Here is a 21,258-nt window from a genome sequence, read left to right as displayed (position 1 = left end):
CTCTTCTGGCTGCTGCCACCTCTTTCTTCCTTCCCCACCCCAACGAAGTGTGCCCGGCCTGTTCCTGTGTCCTCAGAACGTCAGAGCATCAGCTCTGAGTCACATCCCTGCCACCTCGCAGTCGGTACCACCCTGAGTGAGGCCGGCAGCAGTCAGCGCTGAACAGAAGGCCGACTCGCCTCTGCCAGCTGCCCTGTCCCCCTGGGCAGGCCCTAGCCCCTCTCTTTGTCCTCACACTGCCCGATGCATTGAAAACCTGCAGGACAGAAAAAGCAGATACATAATGATACACATTTTTTTATTCATTCATTTATATGCTAAACCATTTCGTGGCCTACTCCATGTCAGGTACCAGGATAACAGGCGAGTGTGATTTCATCCTAGATCTAGGGCTGGCATCCCATCCCAGAGAGCAGCACGTCTCAAGGCAAGACATGAATCGCACAGACATTGGTGAAAAACCACAAGGCAGTTTGGGACTCTTGGAGATTCATGTGTCTGGCAGGGAGGGACAGACGTGTAGACCACAGGGGCCAGGCAGGGGCCAGGTCATGGACAGAACGTGTGCCCCACATGAGGCATTCACACTTCACACTGTGGTCACCAGGAGCCAAAATGGTTTTGACTAGTATCGTGACAAGATCTTAAAAGCATTGTCAAAATGGCACTTTTTGGTAGGATAATATGGCTTCCGTCATTGCCTTTCCCAGGAGAGGTTTATATTCTAATAAGTGTCAAGGCACCAGCTAAATAAATGAAACTCTAATATTAAATTCAAGAATCACAGCACAGGCAGGGGGCGATTTGGGGAAATTCGATTGAGACCTCTGCCCATGGAAGGCACACTAGGAGCACCCCCCAAAGCTTGACTTCCCACTCTCCATCCCTTAAGCCTGCCCATTGTCCATAACTGGAAGGCCATTAACAGCAGAAAGAAAAACCACCCACCCCCACCCCCACCCCCCCCCGCCCCCCCCCCCACACACAAGCTCCTTCTTCCTTTTGTTAAAATTTTCTGTAGCCGAGGGGTGCTGAGACGATCAAAGCATCCACTTCCTTCCCTTTGATGTGTGGTCAGACAGGCTCTGATGTCAGAGGCGTGTTGCGTTTCATTAGTCCTAATATTAAGCTTCCTAGAGGTCAGGGCGACCGTGCGGCTTTAACCCGGCTGTGACCAGGTCCACGTCCCTGGAAATACCAGTGATCCCCAGCTTCTTTCAGGCCCGTTAGGAGATTACGCGGCCAATGAAATAAGAGTGTAAATATTTTTTCTTGCTTTACAAGTGTCCCGGGCCCTCGGCAAGCCTGCTTTTCTGCCTCAGCGGCCCGCCCTCATTCTGCATTCTGAACTCATATGCCTTCCGCATGTCAAAATTTCGGAGCTTCAAGCAGGTATGAAAAGGGGCAAGTTTTACATCATTTGCATCTGAAAGCACCCTCTCTTCCTCTGCAACACCATCTGCAACCTCAGCTGACTGCCAGCCCCGGGTTTTCCTTCGGCCAGCTTAGGGGAGCTCCGGGTAATGGCCCTGGATTTGCTAGTGGTGTCGGGAGAACCACATCCCAAACTCCAATTACCCTCTCTCCAGAGAAAACGGTTAATCGGAAATTTTCTCCTGTTTATAAGACAAACGGTTCACGCCGCACACGCGGCACTGATGCCCCAAAGCATCGTCACCTTGGCAGTTCTCGATCTCAGGCTGCCTTCGGAATTCGCTATGGGAAAATCACTCTTCATGGAAAAACTGGGACTTTGATGAGTCAGGTCTGCTCGCTTCCCCGGGCACATTGAGGGCTGGGCAAGTCCCTGGGTTGACCTCTCCCGGCCGAGCTCCTGTTGTCTGCAAAATGGGATCACTAGTTGTCCTTAGCCTCTCAGTGTGTGTCGGCGTCCCCAGTTACATCCTGAGGACATTAAAAAAATAAAAGAGTTGTTCTCCAGAAGGAATAAAAAGAACGAGGTCCCTGTTGGACTTCTTTACGCCTCATAATTCTTTTTATTTTCTGTGACTCGAGAAGAAGACTAGGCTCTTTTCCTTGCTCAGGGCTTCTAAGAGTCTTCCTCTAGTCCCGAGCGGGAGGGGGCCCTGTGGTCCGGTTCCCAGGACCCTGCTGCTTGCTCCCATGAGTCCCTGGGCTGGGCTCTCAAGCCCGGTTCCTGTTTGTGGCGGGCAAGGCAGATGCCCTCGCCTTGTCACTGCCCCTGAGAACAGTTACGGTGGAGTTTTCGCCCCGCTTGTCTTTTGGAGATAAGGGCTAAGGGAGAAACCTCATGGCGGGCGTTTACTACATCCCTGGTACCTGATGCTCTTTGACTTGGAGACAGACAACCTGGGCCTGACACCTGGCTCTGCCTCTCATATCCAGGTGATCGTGGCAACTCTCTTCACCTTTCTCTGCCCAGTCTCCTCATCTAAGAACCTCCTCGGAGCACATGCGGGGTTATGTGGACCAAGGCAGCCTTCACGCCCTTCTGAAGATAATCGCGCTCCTCTTCCTCTTCCTCTTCCTCGCTCCCTCCTTCCCTCCCTTTCCCTCCCCCGCCCCCACCTTGGCCTAAGCCTTTCTCTTTGGCTGGGAAACCCAAAGAGACCCACTTCCTTGCTGTCCTATCTTACCGCATCCTCAAAATTCAGCTCTGTTTTCTCTGGGAAGGCTTCTCTGCAATGCTCTGGTATTTCAGATGGACACTATGATGTAGATGTAGTAAGTACCCGTTCCAACTAGACTAAGAGCTCCTCAAGGCAGGGGTCAAGTCTTCATGTCTTTCTTTCCTTACGTGGCACTTCTGTTAATAATAATAGCTACCTCGAATTTACTGTGTGCCAGGCAATGTGCTACTCATTCATTCATTCATTCGCCCACTCACAAATGTTTACCGAGTACCTGTGGCGCCCGTGAAGCCTATCTAAAATGTTTACCATGCGTATGTGTGCGTGCATTCTACAGTTTTGAGTACACAGGCTGTTCCTGTGCATCTGCCCTCTGTCCTAGTTAGTGGCCTTCAGAGACTGGTAAATGCTCTGAACACTGAACAGGATTGATAAGAAAAAAAAATCTCCCTAAAACGCATTATAATGAAAATTAAGAGTATCAAAAACAGCTTCTAGGGTAAAGGAAGCCTCACTACAAAAGAACAAGAATCTAATTGATATCAGACGTCTCAACACTGAAAACAAGACGCCAAAGGGGTCATTAACATCTTCAAAATGTTAAGAGAACTTTGAACCTGAAGTTTTATCGTCTGCCACGACCTGAGAAGGGCGTCTTGAACTGCGAAGTGTGATCGCCTCGTTCCTGTATCTTGAGGTTGGGTGCGAGAGAGCGTGAAAGGAGCCGGAATTGCAGCAGAAGGTGCGAGGAGAGAGAGAAGCCTCGTTTCTCCAGACCGTCTGGGGTGGTGTCTGCGCTCTCAGTCCCCCGTCCCTCCTGTGCCCTGCGTGGCACCGACGGCGGTGGTGATGGCGGCAGCCAACCCCGTTCTGCCCGTAGCGCTGCCTGTAATTCCACCGGTAAGTGGCCCCCCGACGCTCCCCTGTCTTCCCGGTGGTCGGAGGAGCCGTGGCATGGCGCGCCCTCTCACCAGAGGAAACCCTTCCACGCACACGTTCTGTGCAAACCGTTAAGTCGGACCAGAGAAACCTGGAGGAGCCAGGTTCCAGGTGTCTGTCACCTGACTGCAGAACCTCGGCTTCCGACTCCTCATTCTTGGCTTCGCTCCGGTGGTCAGATGTAAAAAGCACGGAGAGGAGGGGGCCGTTGATCCTGGAGGCCCTAATAATCTGCCGAGCAGCCGCCGGAAACTTCCCCTCGGCTCGTGCATGGAGTGCGAAGCCAGGAAAAGAAGAACGCAGGGCAGCTCTAAGAAGCCAACGTAATTTTAGTGCAGCCCGAGCCCGGCGTGTGCGAAGGAGTCAGAGGAGAGGAGGGCGTCGTATTTAGAAGTTGAAATTCTTTTAAATGCAGTGGGAGAGGCCTTCGAAAATGGTCAGGCTGAAAGCAACGTAGACTGACCGTGGTAGGTTTCGCCTCTACTGCAGTGTGATGTGTGAATAGTAACGACTCCAGCCAGTTTCTGTCATACCCATTTTTTTGGTGACTAGATGGGAGAATAGAACATCTTTTGGAGTGTGAAACTCCCGTTGCATTCTTGGCTGGTTAGGGGGACGTTTGGGGTACTTTTGTCCTTTGCCATGACAGCTCTCTGGTCCCCGGGCTTGGCTGCCTTCAAGTTTGCTAGTAGGTGGGACCAGGACTCATGGCCTCCATATGACCTGCCTCAGAAAGGCTCTCGGCGTGGACCGGTGCAACTCCAGCTCCAGAGTTCAAAATTGTTGATCAGACCATCCCAACAACCTGCTAGAGACGCCCGCTGTCTCTCAGGAGACTCCATGCTCCTGGGCCGAGGCCCTTGTTCAAATGCCCTGAACCACCACCCGACGAGCTGTTCTAAAGCCCAGCCAGAAAGAAGAAATAGATTCGGACCCAGAGTGACTGGAAAATGTGGGCAGGAAGCTATAAAATGAGATGCAGCTTGGAAAAATACAGATTGTTACATCTGGAAGAGAAAACAATATATCACTAGCGACCCCTGCACCGCCACCACCCCCAGCAAATATATAAATATATTGGAGCATAGGAGCAGACGCAGATCACTGTCAAGTGGACGAGTTTGATTTTCAGCCCCTCAGTCGTGCCGACTCCGTCTGAGTCCTCGGGAGAGCCTAGCTATGTGTTCTTCATATGTTTTTGTAAATTCACAAAAGCTATTTTTGCATTCCTTTTCTTAAAATACGAATTATATAAGTAAGCTTCATGCTACACAAAACCTGGATCTGCCCCGAGGAAGGCTGAAATGTTTGGTGACAAATAAGCAACAACGTTGATGGTCACTCTGCTAAATGAGAGCCTCTCTTCCTAGCTCATGCAGCCCCGCTGGCGTGACGCCTTCAGGCCATGTGTAGTGCCGTTAGGCTCCGGCCCTGTCGGGGCACCTCTCTCCATGAGGCTTGGGTGTGCGCGAGCAGAGCTGTTGCGTCATGTGACTCCGAGACTGGTCTTCAGCACAGTCGTGACATTGAGGAAGTGCATTCTGACACCACCAGCTTTTCTGATGCTGAGCCTCCTGTAGTGTGCTCTCTCCAATTCCCCAGACCTTTCCTTTGGCGTTAGAGCCTGATGGGCTCTGTCCGCCCTGAAGTGGATGTGGCTGGTAATTGACCGAAGGTGTCTTGAATTGGAGTGAGCTGTCTTCATGTTACTGGGATTCAAAGCCTCGAAGTTAAAGAATTATATTCTACTTGAAGAATTAATTTCCGAAATGGCTAGTATGGACCCATAGGATTTCTGGGAAGCACCTTAGAACTATGGTGGGCTTGGGGGTTAAGCCATCCCTCTGGGAGGGGTGACTCCTGAGCGTCTGGGAGGCCCAGACTCCCAGGAAGAAAGCTTGGAATGACTTTTTTGAAATCTCATATACAGTTTTGATTATATTCCATACCAAAAAATGCTTTCAGCTAGTTCCTACTGAGGAAAATTGCCCCCTAGGAAAATGCAGAAGATTATCCTGTGGTCCCCAGGACTACCTTGCCATCAGTCACGTGCCCCCAGAAGTACGTGTACCCCAGTTGGAGAAGCACGCTTTTACTCACTTAGCCTGGAGCTTGCAGGAGCGACTTTGGCTCAAAAGCAAAGCTCCTCGCAGCATGGGACAAGAAGGAATCTCCAGGATCTGGAAGGATTTCATGCTTTTTATATTTCAAACTGCAGCCCTTCAAGGCCATGCTTCTTAGCCAGCCCCCTAACAGTGCATAGACGCTTGGCAGAACCAGCGCCTGGCACGGACAGGCTGGCTTTGCTAGAGGCGCCGTGCAAACACGGGGAGTGGTGTTTGTTGACAGAGGAGGTGCGCCCGGCTAGGCTGAGCGTGGACTCACTTTTGGGGGGGCCTGCGAATGGTGCCAGGGAAGCGCTCCCAGCGCCAAAGCCTAGGATCTGTCCCTTTCACAGTGATCACAGCACGCATCTCCCGCCTGGCTACGAGTACCCATCCGCCCTGTGCTCCTTTACCTGAAGTTTATGCCACATTCGCCAGGCGACAACTTCCAGTTCACGAAGGCAGACACTGGGCTCCTGACACCGAGCGAAAAGGCGACATAAGTGAGATTGGCCTTTGACCCTTTCTTGCCTACTTCCCTGTCCACTCCACCGTCTATGTCCTTTGTCCCCCACGGGCGTTCCCTCTCCTCTGGGACACAGGGCTCTGGCGATTTGGACTTACAGTGAGTGCCTCTAACCATAGTCAGTGCACATTGGTCGGCGTGGGGGCTGGGGCTCGGCGGCTCTTTCTTAGAAAAATTCTGAAGGTTTCAGAAAGATGCAGACTTCACACTAACAAATGAATCTTTAATGAGAGATTCTGAAGCACCTACAGAGGAATTCTGTTCTGTTTTGCAGCGGGCCTTCCCAGCACCCCTCAAAGCGTCACTCTTCTTATGGAAAAGGCACGTTCTACCAGGAACCCCTCCCTCGGGATATAGGGCCACCCGAGAGCAGAGCGTGTGTGGGGCGATGCTCGGGCACAGCCGAGCTCTCAGCGTCACACAGCGGAGCTAGGACCGGTCCAGTTCTCTTCCTCCAAGATGCAGCAATCGCTCCAACGATGTTTCCACCTAGAGCCGGTGAATACACCCGTGGGTTTCCACTCCTCCCAGCCTAAGTGCTGGATGAGGAGGACCCCGGCCAGAAAGGCCTCTGGGGTCCTCGGCGACTGGTGCACTCCGTCTCTCAGGAAACCGGCCCCAGCCAGGGAGGTGCGTGGAGTCCCCGCCTCCTCTTAGACGTTTGTGGGGAAGATGTCCCTTCTGTCTGTTCCTTGGCTTCTGACTGGCCATCCAGCTTTTGAGGCCGCGTTATTCTCTAACTTTTCCCCCACGTTTTCTCGAATTCTGCTCTTGTCCTCTACGCACGCTCCTCCACCATCCCGTCCTTCCTCCCATCCGAGTGGCGTCTCAGACTTCTTGCTTTGCGTCCCTGCTGCTTCTTTCAGGCACAGTTTAACCGGGGAACGCTCTCCCCAGCTTTGGGCTTGTCCTCTGCAGCCCCGCCCAGGGATGTTCCGACCACACTTGGTGTCCTTGCCACACCTGGTGTCCCCTCCCTAGGTCAGCTGTGGAGAGCTGGGCTCAAACAGTGGGTCCGACATGTTCAAGGTCCCTGGAGAGAGTTGGGGGAAAAAAAAAAAATTTCTGTCACCGCAGATGAATGCGAATGAATGGCGCAGTGCCAGCTGTGATTTCAGATCAGATAAATAACAGTGCCGGGGGAGATCAGAAGGAAGGTGACCCTGGGCATGTTCGCCTATTACTCTGTTTGCCATCTTTAACTTGAGCTAGATGAGTGTGATTTGTGGCCCACTTCTTCTCACCGGCTAGGATGAGAAGCCAGGAAGAAAGCAGCTCATTTCCAAGAAAGCTTGGCTCCGAATGCGGAGGGCCTCAGCCTCGGGGCCAGCCGTGTTATGGGGTCACCGCTCCCTGTAACAGCCCCTGGCAGGCAACGCAACAAGTCTCCGTACTGGCTGTGTTTCCCTGCCCTGGACTCCATCGTGTCTGGGTGGGTCCCGCTCGCCTGGCATCTCCCCCGTTCCCGTCGGGGCTACAGCTGATTTATTCCAGAGTCTGTTATGTATTGGGGACGTGTCATGCCCTGAATGCTGGGTTTCACTGCTCTTCAAGTAAACTTGTACAATTAATTATACTTTATATTCGGGGTATTAGGGATCGAGCTGGCATGAGGCGTATATATTGGGCAAGACTAATATGCCGATGGCATGTCACGACTGCGCCCATAGTTGCCGTTGATGTAGTCAGTGTGCTGCGGTTCGCAGAGCACTTGTGCGTGCGCATTATCGCTTTGGGTCTTCACAATAACCCTCTTGAGGAAGGTAGCGGAGTAAAAACTCGTGACTCTCATTTTACGAATGATAAATACGGGACTCGCAGAAGTTAAAAGTGACATGTAGTCAGGGTTTGAGACTCCACACTGCACTGAGAACTCGTGAGCTGAAAAACATGCCACTTTGGCGCCCGGGGTTCCTTAGTCGTTTGGTTTGCAATTCTCCGTCATTTCGTCCGCTTTGGCTTTTTAGGTAACATCTTTATTAAGATATAATTGACATACAGTAAGCTGCACTGATTTAAAGCGTACAGCCGGATAAGTTTTGTCATATGTATATATCCATGAAACCAGCACCGTAATTAAGATAATGAACAGTTTTCTTGGGCTTCTTTGTAACCCCTCCTTCTCGTTCCGCCCTGCCTTCCCCAGGCAAACACCGATGTGCTTCCTGTCACAACGCGTGAGGTGGCATGTCTTAGAATTTCATATAAATGCAATCAGACAGTATGTATTGGCTTCTCTCATTCAGCACAGTATCCGTTGTTGTCACATATATCAGTAATTCATTTCTTTTTTGCTGACTAATAGTCTGTCCCGTGGATATACCACAGTTCGTTTATCCATTCACCTGCCGATGAGTATTTGGGTGGTTTTCAGTTTGGGACTGTTAACAGATAAAGCTCCAGTGAGCATCCGCGTACAGGTCTTTATGCAGACATGTCTTCATTTCTCCTGGGTCCGCACGTAGGAGTGGAGCGTTTGCATCGTGTGCTAGGTAAATGGTTAACATTTTACGAAACTCCCAAACTGCGTTCCAAAGCGATCGGCCACGTTCCCACATGACATCCACCTGCAGTGCCTCCCCATCCTTGCCAGCCCTAGGAATGCACAGCCTTTTCCTTTCAGCCACTCTAATGGGGATGTCGCGATACCTCATCGTAGTTCTAATTTGCATTTCCTGGGTCACTAACAGTGTTGAGCGTCTTTTCATTCGTTTATTTGCCATCTGCATATCTTTTTTGGCAAAGTATCTGTTAACGTCTTTTGCCCATTTTTTAATCGTCTCGTGTGTTTTCTCGTTGTTGAGTTTTGAGAGTTCTTTCTAAATAGTAGGGACAATTCATTAATGTTTTGCAAACACTTTCAGTCTGTGGCTCATCTTTTCATTCTCCTAAGAGTTTTATTTTTTTAATTTTTGAGTAAGTCCAATTTATCAGTGTGTTCTTTTATGGATCGTTCTGTTGGTATAGAATCTGAGAAGTCTTTACCTATCCCAAAGTAACCAAGGTTTTCTCCTATTATTTCTTCTAGAAATTTTATAGTTTTAGGATTTACATTTAGGTCTAGGATCCATTTTGAGTTAATTTCTGTAGATGGTGAGAGGTATGAATTGAAGTTCACTTTTTGCATAGGGGTATCTAGTTGATCTACTGTATAAAAGACTTTTCACCACCGTCTGCCATGGCATCTTTGTCCGTGTGTGTCCTTCTGTTTCTAGACTATTCTGTTCCATCAATCCGTGTGTTTCTCTTTATGCTAATACCACACTGTCTTGAATACTATGATGGTTGGTTTTATGTGCCAGTTTGGCCGGGCCGTCGTACCCAGTTATATAATCAAACCATAATCTGGATATTGCTGTGCAGTATTTTGTAGATTTCTTTGCGAAGGGATTTCGTAGGCGTGGTTGCCATCTACGACTAGTGGACTTTAAGTAAAGGAGATTACCCTCGATGATGTGGGAAGGTCTCCTCCAGTCATCTGAAAGGCCTGAAGGGCAAAACATGACATTCTCTGCAGAAGAAATTCTGCCTGGAGGCTGCAACATTAACGCCGGCCTGAGCTGCCGGCCTGCCCTCTGCCCTATAAACCTCAGGCTTGCCAGCCCCACGGTGGGAATCGTGAGCCAAGTCCCATTCTCATTCCCGCTGCCCTCCTCTCTCTGCCGTCAGCTCGGCTTTTGTCTGTGTGGTTTCAGTCACGGCCACGGCTTCTCTGTGAGCTGTATTCTGACAGCTCTTAGCTTATATTCCCTGTATAACTTGCAGCTGTATAACTTGCAGCCCTTGTAGAAAGCTTCTTATTTTCACACCAGTTCCAGTAAAAAGAAAAAAAAATTTAAAAACAGAAGTGAGTCTTATTAGACTAAGTCAAGTTACAGGTCTACACCAGAACCAAAACCTGTGTTCTCGGGCGCACTGACTTGCCGGAGCTCGGTCATGTGACCTTGTTGGAAGAGGAGAAACGTCAAGTGGATGTCAGCGGAACGGCCTTGTCTTTCTCGACTTCTTCAACAACTTGTTGCAACCTCAACATTCATTTTCCCGTTTCATCTTTAAGGCTGCTCTGGTGACTGCTGCCTTCTACATGGCTTCTTTGTTTTCTTTAAAAAAAAAAATTGTCTAAACGTCTCGTTCTTTCCCCTGAAGTGTCCGTGTCACCTGTGCTGGCTTTACCACACTGCCTTGTCCCTGAGTGTTAGTCCCCTCTCTCCAGACTCCCAGTTTATCGCTGTCACCACTGGAGTTTGCGGCAGCTTTTAATTCGGCTCCTTTGTGAATCTCATTCATATGCAGTTATCACCTCTCTCCAGATCATTCACAGACATTAACCAAAACCGAACCTAATAACGAAGTCCGAAGATTCTGTGGCAGTCACTCCTTCAAAGGAAGCTAAGAAACTTGATAGAGGAGGAATTTGGGTAGGAAAATGGAAATAGCCTCCTTTCCCAACAACAGAGTTTTCACCAAAAGGAGATCTTGAGAGGAAAATGAAAGAAACACAGTGTAAAGAGGGAGATAGCAAACTAGACCTAGCACTGGTCTCTGTAAATTTAGGGTAAAATTCACAGCCATGAAGAGCTGCAGGGCTCTGAGGTCTGAGGTTACAAACTGCTGTTTGTTTTTTTTCTGTATTTTTTATTTCATTGAAGTATAGTTGGTATGCAATATTATAATAGTTTCAGGTGTACAATAGAGTGATTCAACATTAACATACTTTACGATGTGATCACCACACTAAGTCTGTCACCAAGTAGAGTCATCACGATATTGACAAGCTACTGTATAAATGGTAACTCAACTAGCAAAGCTAAATGGAAGAGCAGTTGACAAAAGAATTTAGTCATTGGCTGTTTTCCTTCATGTTCTGACATATTCACTCTTTGGTCTCAGAGATATCTCAAACTGCTTTTTTCCTGGGTCAGTATTTCAGTTTTAGCCTGAGTGATAATCAGAGTCTGCTCTCCACGCTGTTGCTGAAAAATGTAAGCATCTCTGTCAACCCACAGTTGTGTTTGTTTTATGCGTTAGCACTTTTCCTGGTCTGTTAACTGTCTGTGTCTTGACCAGTCTTCGAATCCAGAGACATTATCATCTCATCTGGACGACTACAGCAGCGTACTAGTTGGCCCTTGTGACTCACTTCCTTCATGCCTCCCGGGCCTCCTCCTTACTTAAAGTCAGACATAATCTCTCCAGACTACAAATGAGGTCACGTCACCTTGCTTTATTTGCAAGCAGATGAACTGAAGTACATAGAGAGGCTTTGTAGCATGGCAGACATTATGACCAATGACCGACCTGCTCAGTGTATATAGAGGTAAGGAAAAACACAAAACAAAAACCACGAAACGAATTAAGAATATGACTCTTGGAACGTAATTTGGCCCAATGCCTAGTTCTGGGCCCTGAGCTGTAGGGGGAAGTGACGAGTTACTTCCGGGCTGGAGCCTTTACTTGCCAGTGTGAGACCCTCCCGTGTTGGGAATGTGGTGACAGAACCCCCCTGACTGGGTTCCGGTGGGGTTACTATGAGCAGAGCTCGCCTGCCAGTCTGTGTTGAACACACAGGGTGAGTAACCACTAAGCCTTTGTTGTTTGGAACCACTAAAATTCTAGGGTTGTTTATCAAAGCCTCGCCTACACTGTTCTGACTGATACAGACACTGAACCTGGAAGCAGGGTGCTATTGTAACAACAACCCAAAAACCACCCCACTGTGACCCCAGAAATATGTGACGTTGGCTTGTAGGCCGGGTGGTAGGTAGTTGGTGACAACACTGATCCTGGAGGCTGGAAAGCTGACGACCTGTGCTACTTAGTGGGAAAGCACTTGAATAACTGTCGCCGTCGGTCATTTTGGAGGCGTGTCGTGAACTTACGGATCTACGAGAAGAGGTCGGGGAACAGTACCGTAGCGTCCACTGGTTCCGGTTGGCTGTGTCCGGCCAGACGCGATGAGAAAGAGGTGCGTTCAGAGAGGAATGGGCTTGTTCGCAGGCAGGAACGAGAAGGAATAGAGAAGATTCAGACCCTTGGGGACTAGTGCGGTCCCAGAGTCAACTGCTTCTCGAGTCTGACCTAGCAGTGAGAACGAGAAAAGCTGTGTAGTGCGGGGTGGGGTCTGGAGGCCAGGGATGGTAAGTGGGAGGAAAGGAACTGATAAGAGTTTGAGCAGGTGAGTGAACTGCTTAGTATCTCTATTTGATCTTAGAAATTGTCGAAAGAACTGTAACAGTTGAAATTCGGGATAGGAATTTTAGCTATTGTACGATAGTCAAGAAATACATTGATATTTGAAGAATTTGGATGCTTTCATGTTTTCCTTGAAAGGTATGTGTTTTGATTCTTATTCCGTTTCCTTAATGTTATCTGTTTTAATAAAGTTTGTTTTCCAGCCATGTAAAATAGTTTAAAGCTGTAGCTTGGAACTCCAGGCTTTGCTAAATCTTGAGGAGACGTGTTATTACTTTACTGTCACCTTGTGGCCATGTAGCTTAATTGCAGGAATATTTTTTAGTGCGGCAGATGAAATGTGTTGAAGATTTATGTTCAAAGCATGTGGTAATAACTGCAGGTGTTTTTTGATATCCTTATCCATCTATTTATCACTTTGTTTCCCTCTTTTTTCATTAGTTTTCTCTCTTCCATCTTTCCTTTTTCCCTTTCTCTCAGATACAGCATGTAGTCATTAATATATAACGTATCTAAGATACCCGCACACTGCTGAAGGAAAAAGTCAGAGAAACCACCGAGCCTCCTAGAGGCCCGTAGCAGGATTTCAGAGCTTCCCAAAGTCGTATGGTAAGAGATCTGTGAGAATTTCCATTCATTCATCTGACATTTTCACTGTGTGCCAGGCGTGATGTCAGGTGCTGAGAATTCTGAGGCAGAAACTACACTACTGTCCTCAAAAACTTCTCAGTCTTGTAGGGAACTGAAAAGCTAATTCCGGTGTAGTAGTAGAGCGGGAGTCATGGGTCACCGTGGAGCATCCCGGATGCTCAAACCCTCCTCTTGCCGACGTTGTCGATCAGTTTCAGCTGAGCGTGGAGCCCTGGGACCAGCCGGTGCACGTGTTACCCAGGGACCCGCTCTGGGCTTGCCTCTCTTCTCTCGTTTTTGGTGTACTCGCTAGAGGGATCGAAAGATAACCTATGTAGGAAAGCTTAGGTCAGTGCCTGGGATTCAGGAAGCACAGGAAATGTTAGCTCATGCCTTCGTCCGTTTGTGTACTGATTAGACTCCATGCTAAGAGCTGGAGACAGCCCCGACTTAAGGAGTTTACGAGACTGGTGGAGGAAAGAGATATGCAAATAAGCACTGTCAGTGCACCATGGTCATTGTTAGATTAGGAGTAGGAGGGGGAACGCTGTTAATTGGAGGGAATGAGGTCGCCTTTGAACTGGACTGGCAAATATAAACTGTATTTGCCCCGAGAATCAAGAAGAAGAACATTCTATGCAGAGGGCACAGCATGAGCAAAAACACGAGGCATAAGAGCAGGGAATACGAGTAATTCGGGGTTACTCATGCGCGAAGTGCAGGGGAGAGGAGTTGGGACCAGGTCGGAGAGGTAACCAGATCCACATCAGGAAAGGCCTTGGGGGACGTACCAAAGAAATCAGAGTTTATACAGTAGACCAGGAGTGATTCAGACTGGTGGCCTGAGGGCGTCACAGCTAAGAGATGTTTTGTTTGGCTCGCACAGTTTTAAAAAGCAACATACCTAGTCAGGTCACAGTGCAAACAGCTGAGTGCATTTTTTTTTTGTTTTTGTTTTTTTACCAACAATCCATACCATGAATTTGTGTTGCCTGTAGGTGTCTGCGTTGCAAGCCGGATTCAACCTGATGGATGATAACAGACCACTGGAGAGTTTTGAGCAAGGGAAGAGCGTGATGACATTTGTGTCTCCCTAGTGGTAACATGGTATGTGAGGCCGGAGAATGAAGAATTAGTATTAGAGACGGGTAAGAGACTGTTAAAATAGTCCAGAAGTGTGAGCAGCAGAGGGGATGCATATAAGATTGATTTAAGAATTAGAATTGGCCGGACCTAGTAGGTGATTGTTTATGGGTTTTTGGTTGGTTGGTTGCTTGGTTGCTTGGTTGGATGGTTGGTTTTTTGGTAGTGGTGGTGGGCAGGGAACAAAAATTAGGTGTCTAAAATGACTCGCAGGTTTTTAGCTTGAGCATTTGAGTAGATGGTTGATGCAGGTGCCATTCCTAGAGAGAGTGATGTGCGGACAGGATAGGGAGCAAGATCACGTGTTAGCTTTGTCAGGTAGAGTGTGAGGGTTGTGCTGGGCGTTCTGGCGAGGATGGTGGTCAGGATGGATCACAGACCAGTAACAAATTCTGGAGCCAAAACTGGAATTGGAAAGGTTCCCGGGCACCAAGCCCATGACTCGCACAGCTCACAGAGGAGGGCTTCAGGCCTGGAGTCCGGATGAGAATGCGCTAGCTCTCTCGTGGCGGATCCAGGGAGTTATAAAAAGACCAGTGGTGATAATAATCGCAGCAATAATACAGTCGTCTTTAACATAATTCTAACTTCGTAGGAGGCCCTGGATTGTTTCGTTTATTCCTCACGATAACCTTATCTAGTAAGTGTGCTTATTGTCCCCATTTAATGGATATGAAGACTGCAGTTTAGAGACATTTTTAAATAGCTGGCCCAGGTCACACAGTAGTAAGGGGTGGAGCTAGAGCTGAGCTGTCCCCGGCGCCCACGCTGGTCACCGTAAGCAGGCAGCGTAACATGAGGGGTACTAGGGAGGGTGACGACTTTGATAAAATATGCACCCCTTCCCCCGATCTGTACATGTGCCTGAAATCTTAACTTTAGAAACACATTTCTTAGGGTATCGATGGTTTACGAGGGAACATTTTTCAGATCCCACCGTTGGGGTCTGAAACCATCTGCGGGGGTGAAGACCTGGTCTGGATGGCCTTCCAGGGGTCCTCAGCCTGGCGGCACTTCAGAACGACCGGATTTAAAAACTGCCAGTGTGGTCATTGTTCTGGTCCCTTGAATCGGCTTTTTCAAGTGTTCTGTGGGGAGGTGACAGCAGCCGGCTGGCAAGCAAAGCCAGGGCCCCTCTCCTCCCTCAAGCCACTACTAAGAAAGGCGAAGTTCGAGGCGTGGCCAGGAGGTGGCTTCACACTCAGTCTCTCCCTTCTCGCATCTTCCTGGATCCAGGAGACACAGCGTGAGGCAGACTGCAGGGCATGGGCTCCGGGAGGCCTGTGAGTTGGGAGGCCAGGTAAACCGGAATTTGTGTTTTCATAGGTTTTGAGGGAGAGGGAACAGAGATACCACTTGCTGGGAAAATCATGTGGAGGGAGGGCGCCTCCCCCTCCCTCATCCCCAGAGAGCTAAATGGAACCAGACCGGGCCCTCCCCACACCACTCAGGGGAGATGCTTTTCAAGGGAGTGAAATGTTTTATTGAAGAAACTCCAAGGAGGGAGGAAAGAAGCCCAAGAGAGCGGGGCAGCCTGACAGGTCGGCAGATGGAAGCGGCCCCTTGGCGCATGTGGCTAAAAGCTGGAAGCCAGTCCGTCTGCAGGCATGGCGGTAGTCCGCGGCTCCCCGACGCCTTTCATCTGCCTTTTTGTGGCTTTGGGTTGATGGGAACTGAGACGTGCACAGCCATCCTCCGAGGAGCAGAAGTGGAGGCCCACGTCCAGAGTCTGCGTAAGTGACAGCAAATGACACGGAGCCCCAGGAGCCTGCGAACTGGAGCCTTCGATTGCACTTTGCCACTTGTATAGAGCGAGGATAAAAGAGACCTCTTTTTCACCAAGCGGTTGTGAAGATTGAGGGAACTCGTGTATGCGAATCGCCTGGCATGTAACAGGTGCTCAACAAACGTCTCTTCCATGTTCTTCTGTCCCCAAGTGCCAAGTGCTCAACAGCTGTAGAGTCATAATATCACCAACTATTCAGTTTTAGGTCAGTTTTCTCAAGTGAAAAACCAAAAAGGAAGTAATGACGCCCTCTTCTCCTGGGGCCACAGGAAAACCGCAAATGTGAGTTCCCAGCTCGGTCCAAGGACTATCGTGAGTTAGCAGCAACTCCACCTCGGATAAACTTGTCGAGTTTGGATAGTGCCAGGACACGGGGATGTTAATTAGGTCAACATCCCTCTTCGTCTGACAGTTTACATGGCTTAAGGTCCATTTCCGTTATCGTGGTCTGTACCTAAGCATTTTAAATGGTATTGTGAGATAAAGATGGATCCCTGGCTGAGTTGCCATCACTTTTAGAATCAGTCTCGGGGCTACGGCCTCAGGAACAGAGCCCTGTGCCATGCGGCTCTATGACAAAAATCTGGTTAAATGTTCACTCCATAGAAACACAGCTATTGAAATGTTCTCCAGCCCCTCTCGATTGCCGAATGCTGTAGGGACTGTGTTTATCCCTGGACTCTGTACAGACCTGTGTGCCTCCTCGGTTCTTACCTCGTTTTGAATGCCGCTTATCCGTCTGTTCCTTGGGCTCCTCTCGTTCACCTGTCAGTTCTATAAGGTTTTGTCCTTGGCCACTCTCTTTTCGCTCTGTGGGCTCTTCTTCCTTAGCTGACCCCAGCCTTCTCTTGGATTTAGCTGCTCTAATACTCTGATGCCTTCTGTAGCCGAGACAGTAACGCTCACCACAGATGACATTCGCTCCGCTACATCTTCCAGCCCGTGCAGCGAGGTGGCAACCCTGGCAATGACATGTGAGCAGATGCGATGTGTGTCACCTGCAGCTGAGGGGTAAAATGCCCACGTGTGATCCTTTAGTCTCTCTTCTCTTGTCCAGGGGACTGACGTGGATTCATGTTCTAGATGCTGAAGTTACAAGAGGACGTAGCCTTGTCACCTTAGGTCCCTAGATGATGATGTGGAACAGAGCCCTGAATAAGACGTATTTGACATGTAGTATGAGTGAGAAATACACTTTGTTTTTGTCTTATACCGCTGAGATCTGGGGACTGCTTATTACTGCGACATACCCTGTCCCAGCCTGACTGCCAAGTCTGGCATCTAGCCTAACATTGACAGCCACAGTTAATAGATTAGTTTTTAACCAATCACATATCTGTAGCCTTGACTGTGTCTCCGAGTTTCGCTTTCTTCCAGTCTGCTACTGGCCAGATCGTCCCTCAGAATCGCCCCTCATCCAGCTTCCCGAACCTCTGCTAGTAGCACTCCAGTCTGTCTAGTCATTGAATCAGGAGACATTGCCCCGCGCTAGCCACCCTGCCTCACTCAATCCAGCCGCTCACTGCTTCTAAAGATACCACCTACATATCTTCATCAGCTCTAGAGTGACTCCCCTCATTACAGTGCTCATAATCTCTTGCTTGGAGTAGTGACCAGTCTTCCCATCACCTGCCCTGCCCGCTACCCACCAAACCCACCCTCCCTGCTCTAGTCAGAGTCAATATCTAAATTAAAAATCTAACTCTGCTTAAAGCCCCCGGTGGCTCTCTGTCACCTACAAAATAAAGCCCAGGCTTCCCGTCTTGTCAGGGAGGCTTCTTGGCACACGTGATCCACCTGACTCGTGCCTCTCGCCCCCCGAGCCTCCTGTCTTACCGCTCGCTGCCTTTCGCGTTGGAACTCTACCCAATCGCTTGCAGCCCCACGCACAGCATGTGGTTTCCTGCTCCCTTCCCCACCTCTGCCCGGCTGGATGCTGTGACTTCCCGAGGACTCGCCTAGACCTTTCCGGCCCTCTTCACCCTCCTCTGTATCTCCACGGCCCGGGCTTACGTTTTCATCACAGCGGGAGTGGCTTCCTTGTAGTCCACAGAGGCGGATGAGTGTGCTCTGCCTGACGGCCAGGAGAGACCCGAGGATCTCTGACTTCCTTCCTCAGGACATGCTTCGTTGGCACGTTATTTGCTTCTGGATCTCTGCCTTCCCCGGATCTCAGAATAACACGCCTGAGGAGTACTTGGTATATAGACTTTCTCCTTCCTCTTCCCTTTCCTTTTCCCTCCCTCCTGCTAACCCTTCCATGTTCCTTCTGGCTCTGGAGTCAGAATGATTTCAGACCCGAGCTCTACCACGTATTAGCCGTGTGACCCTAGGAAAGCTTTTTAACTTCTCCGAGCCTATTTTCCTCATTTAGGAAATGAGGACAGTCCTATTCCCCATACAGATAACCCTCTCATTGGATTGTTTTAAGGATTAAATTTCCATACCTGTAAAATATTTAGAACAATGCCTGATACGAGGTAAGCATTCAAATAAATATTTGCTAATATTAGTACTGACTTTCTTTGGCTTGTTCAATGAATAACTAAATGATAATCAATATTTAATAGAAATTCCTAACCTTGGAATCTAAGTTAAGCCGACTGGTATTTTGGATTTGGGCCCAATCCCCATTCACTTGCCCAAATCCCTCTGGCTATGATGCTGCAACCAACATTCCATACCAGAGAGTCAGTCATTTGACTTAAGACTTGTTCCCCCTTAAAGCACAAATACCACATAAAGTCTTATCAATCATTTATAACGCCCTCATTGAAGTAGTCCCAGACAAGCCCAGCTGGAAATAATAACAACTCATATTTGTATGGCACTTGAAATTTACAAAGCACTCTCCCACACTCACGCTTTTGATCCTCGGAACAGTGCCGCGGGGTCGGGCGAGAGGCATGCCGATGGTGGTTTCCACGCTGGAGAGGAGAACATCGCGACTCACAGAGTTTGGGGGCCTGGGTCCCCCGCAGCTGCCAAACCGTGGGGCCGGCATTCATTTGCAAGCGTTGTGACTCCCAAATCCAAGTGCCTCCCACTCTGCCATGTGAACGGAACCTGTGCGGCCCGTCGGCAGCAGGACGGGACCTGGACGCCCCGGGCAGGCGCCTCACACAGCATCGTGGAGGCCGGCAACTTGCACTTGTGTATCCATGAGTTTAGGGACTTGGGGAATGTCCAATGAAATGGGACTTTAGAGATAATCTGTTCGAGAACCCAGATTTAGAAACAGATTTACCGAGCTCAGACCCGGCTGTGTCACTTATACAGCTTAATTAAGTAAGCTTGAGAAAGGCATTTAATTTCTATGTGCTTTAGTGCTGTCGCTTTTACAACAGGGTGGATAATCGTAGTCATTCGGTCGGGTTTTGGAGGATCCAGCGAGAGCACTTACGGCACTTAATCATTGAACGTTGGGCACCGTCACTAGCATGTTCAAGCCACCACAGGTAAGATTACTTAAAAGTTCACTGCCTTTTAAAAATGAAGAAGTCCAAGAGATCACCTGGACCCACCTGTGTGTTTTATAGGCAAGGACAGTAAGACCCAGTGAGCCATGATAACCTGCACAGCTTGGAAAAACAGGGACGAGAACCCAAGCCCCTGAATCCCTAACTGGGACCTTTAACCATCTGCTGTGAGCTGCATCCTCTACTAGGTCTGTAGGAAGGTTATTCAGTCATTCAACAAACGTTGATACCGAGCCCTGAAACAGCCACTGTGGAGGATTACATTTCTAATCTATTTGGCTTCGCTAGCGTTAAGTAATAATGGCATTTAAATCAGTGTTTAATTGATAGAACAGCTGTATGAGGCCATCGATGGAATGCATGAACCATGTGGGAAAGGGCTTCACTGATGAATTTAATGATAAACTTATAGAACGTTATTAACCAATACCACCCCCATAAATTTAATAATAAAAATAAATGAAAGTTAAAAAAACAAGTATCCTGTTGAGCTCCTGATCGTGTCAGGCATTTTACTAGGCTTCAGAGATATGTGCTCTCTATTCTTAAGGGCCTCACGGTTTAGAGGGGATGAAATATGTGTAAATAGTTTCAACACACTGTATTTTAAAAATCCATAAGAAAGGTATTTACAAGGACTGTGAAAGCACAGGTGACTCTAGGAGCAGTAAGGAGACTATTTCTAAGTGTCTTGGGACGCGAAGGTCCAGGAAGTAACACAGAAACCATGTTCTGAAGTACAGATAGGAGTTTGCTAGTATGCAGTAGAAGAAGCCACTTTAGGAAGAAACAGGAAAAGCTTCGCAAAGGCCCAGACAAAGAGCACGGTGGAGCCTGGCTAACTGGGGGCCTGACTGTCTGGCCTTGGAGTTTGAATCTTATTGTCTTAAAAATGAGAACCTGGGCACAAATTTTGAGTGGAGAAATAACCGGGGAAGATTGGAAGATTGGAACATTTTTCCTTTATTCCTGTGGAATTGTCTAATATTTCTATAATGCATGTGGATTACTATGATCTGTGTCACTGCTCATGGTACAGAATGTGCCGATCTGGGGACAAGCCCCCTCTGACCCCCATGAGCAGGAAGTAGAGGACGTTTTTTACTGCAGGGGTTTTGTGTTCAATCAGAGTTCAACTAACAGCTGATGGCCTTGGTCATTATCACTTAGCCTTTTCATCTCTTTTCTTCATATGTAGGATGAAAATAGTCAAACCTACCTCGCAGAATCCTTTTAGAATTAAATGGATATACGTACAATGCCTAGAGCCTATTATAAGGTACTATTATTACCTTCAGGGACCACTTTCAAGTTTTCACATCCGCTTTTAAAAATTATATCCTTACCATAGCTTTGAAACAGAGACAGTACAAGACAACTTTCATTGTTCCCATGATACAGATTAAAAAAAAAAAAAAAAAGAAAGAAACAATCAGCTTGGCCGTAGTCACAGCGGGCGATTGGTTGGTACCTGGACCAGGAATCCTAAACCGATACATATTAGGAGTAGAAAGGAAATGGAATCGCCCAGTGGTTCCCAGCCCAGGGTGTTTGGAAGTTCAAGGACATTTCCGATTGTCCCAGTGCTCGAAGGTTCTGCTGGCATCTAACATCCAGGGCTCCAGGTGCTCGACATTCTCCAACATACAGACAGTCCTGGTCCCAGATGCCAGCAGCTGTCTATTGAAAAACACTGGGATTCCTGTCCCCTCATTTCGCAATTTAAAAAGCCGAGGCCCAGAGCAGTTATATGACAGGTCTTGGTGGCTTTCCCATGGGAAGTGATCAGAAACTGTTGACTGAGAGATTAGAAAGGGAAATGGAGCCCAGTAAGGGAACTTCCTGC

At 48.5% G+C, this 21,258-nt stretch overlaps 1 protein-coding gene and 1 long non-coding RNA gene across 2 annotated transcripts in view; one reads left to right on the top strand and one right to left on the bottom strand.

Annotated features, from left to right (window-relative positions):
* The first annotated feature begins 11,425 nt into the window (after nucleotides 1-11,425).
* The window catches only part of HAO2 (hydroxyacid oxidase 2), a 51,537-nt gene continuing 41,704 nt past the window's right edge, over nucleotides 11,426-21,258 (top strand). The window contains exon 1 of the mRNA XM_023535370.1: nucleotides 11,426-11,499. Coding sequence (XP_023391138.1) covers nucleotides 11,472-11,499 — 28 coding nt within the window. The 5' untranslated portion in view covers nucleotides 11,426-11,471. The remainder of the gene's footprint in view (nucleotides 11,500-21,258) is intronic.
* Nucleotides 15,608-18,373, bottom strand: LOC105296365. Its single transcript, XR_002782275.1, has 2 exons — nucleotides 17,947-18,373; nucleotides 15,608-17,084 (listed from the first exon to the last, which is right to left on the bottom strand). It is a non-coding gene; the product is annotated as an uncharacterized LOC105296365 (long non-coding RNA).

The sequence above is a fragment of the Pteropus vampyrus genome, unplaced genomic scaffold, assembly GCF_000151845.1.
Source record: "Pteropus vampyrus isolate Shadow unplaced genomic scaffold, Pvam_2.0 Scaffold6, whole genome shotgun sequence".
Classification (NCBI taxonomy): Eukaryota; Metazoa; Chordata; class Mammalia; order Chiroptera; family Pteropodidae; genus Pteropus; species Pteropus vampyrus.
Note: the sequence above shows the minus strand (reverse complement) of the source record. Positions and strands in the feature narration are given on the sequence as shown.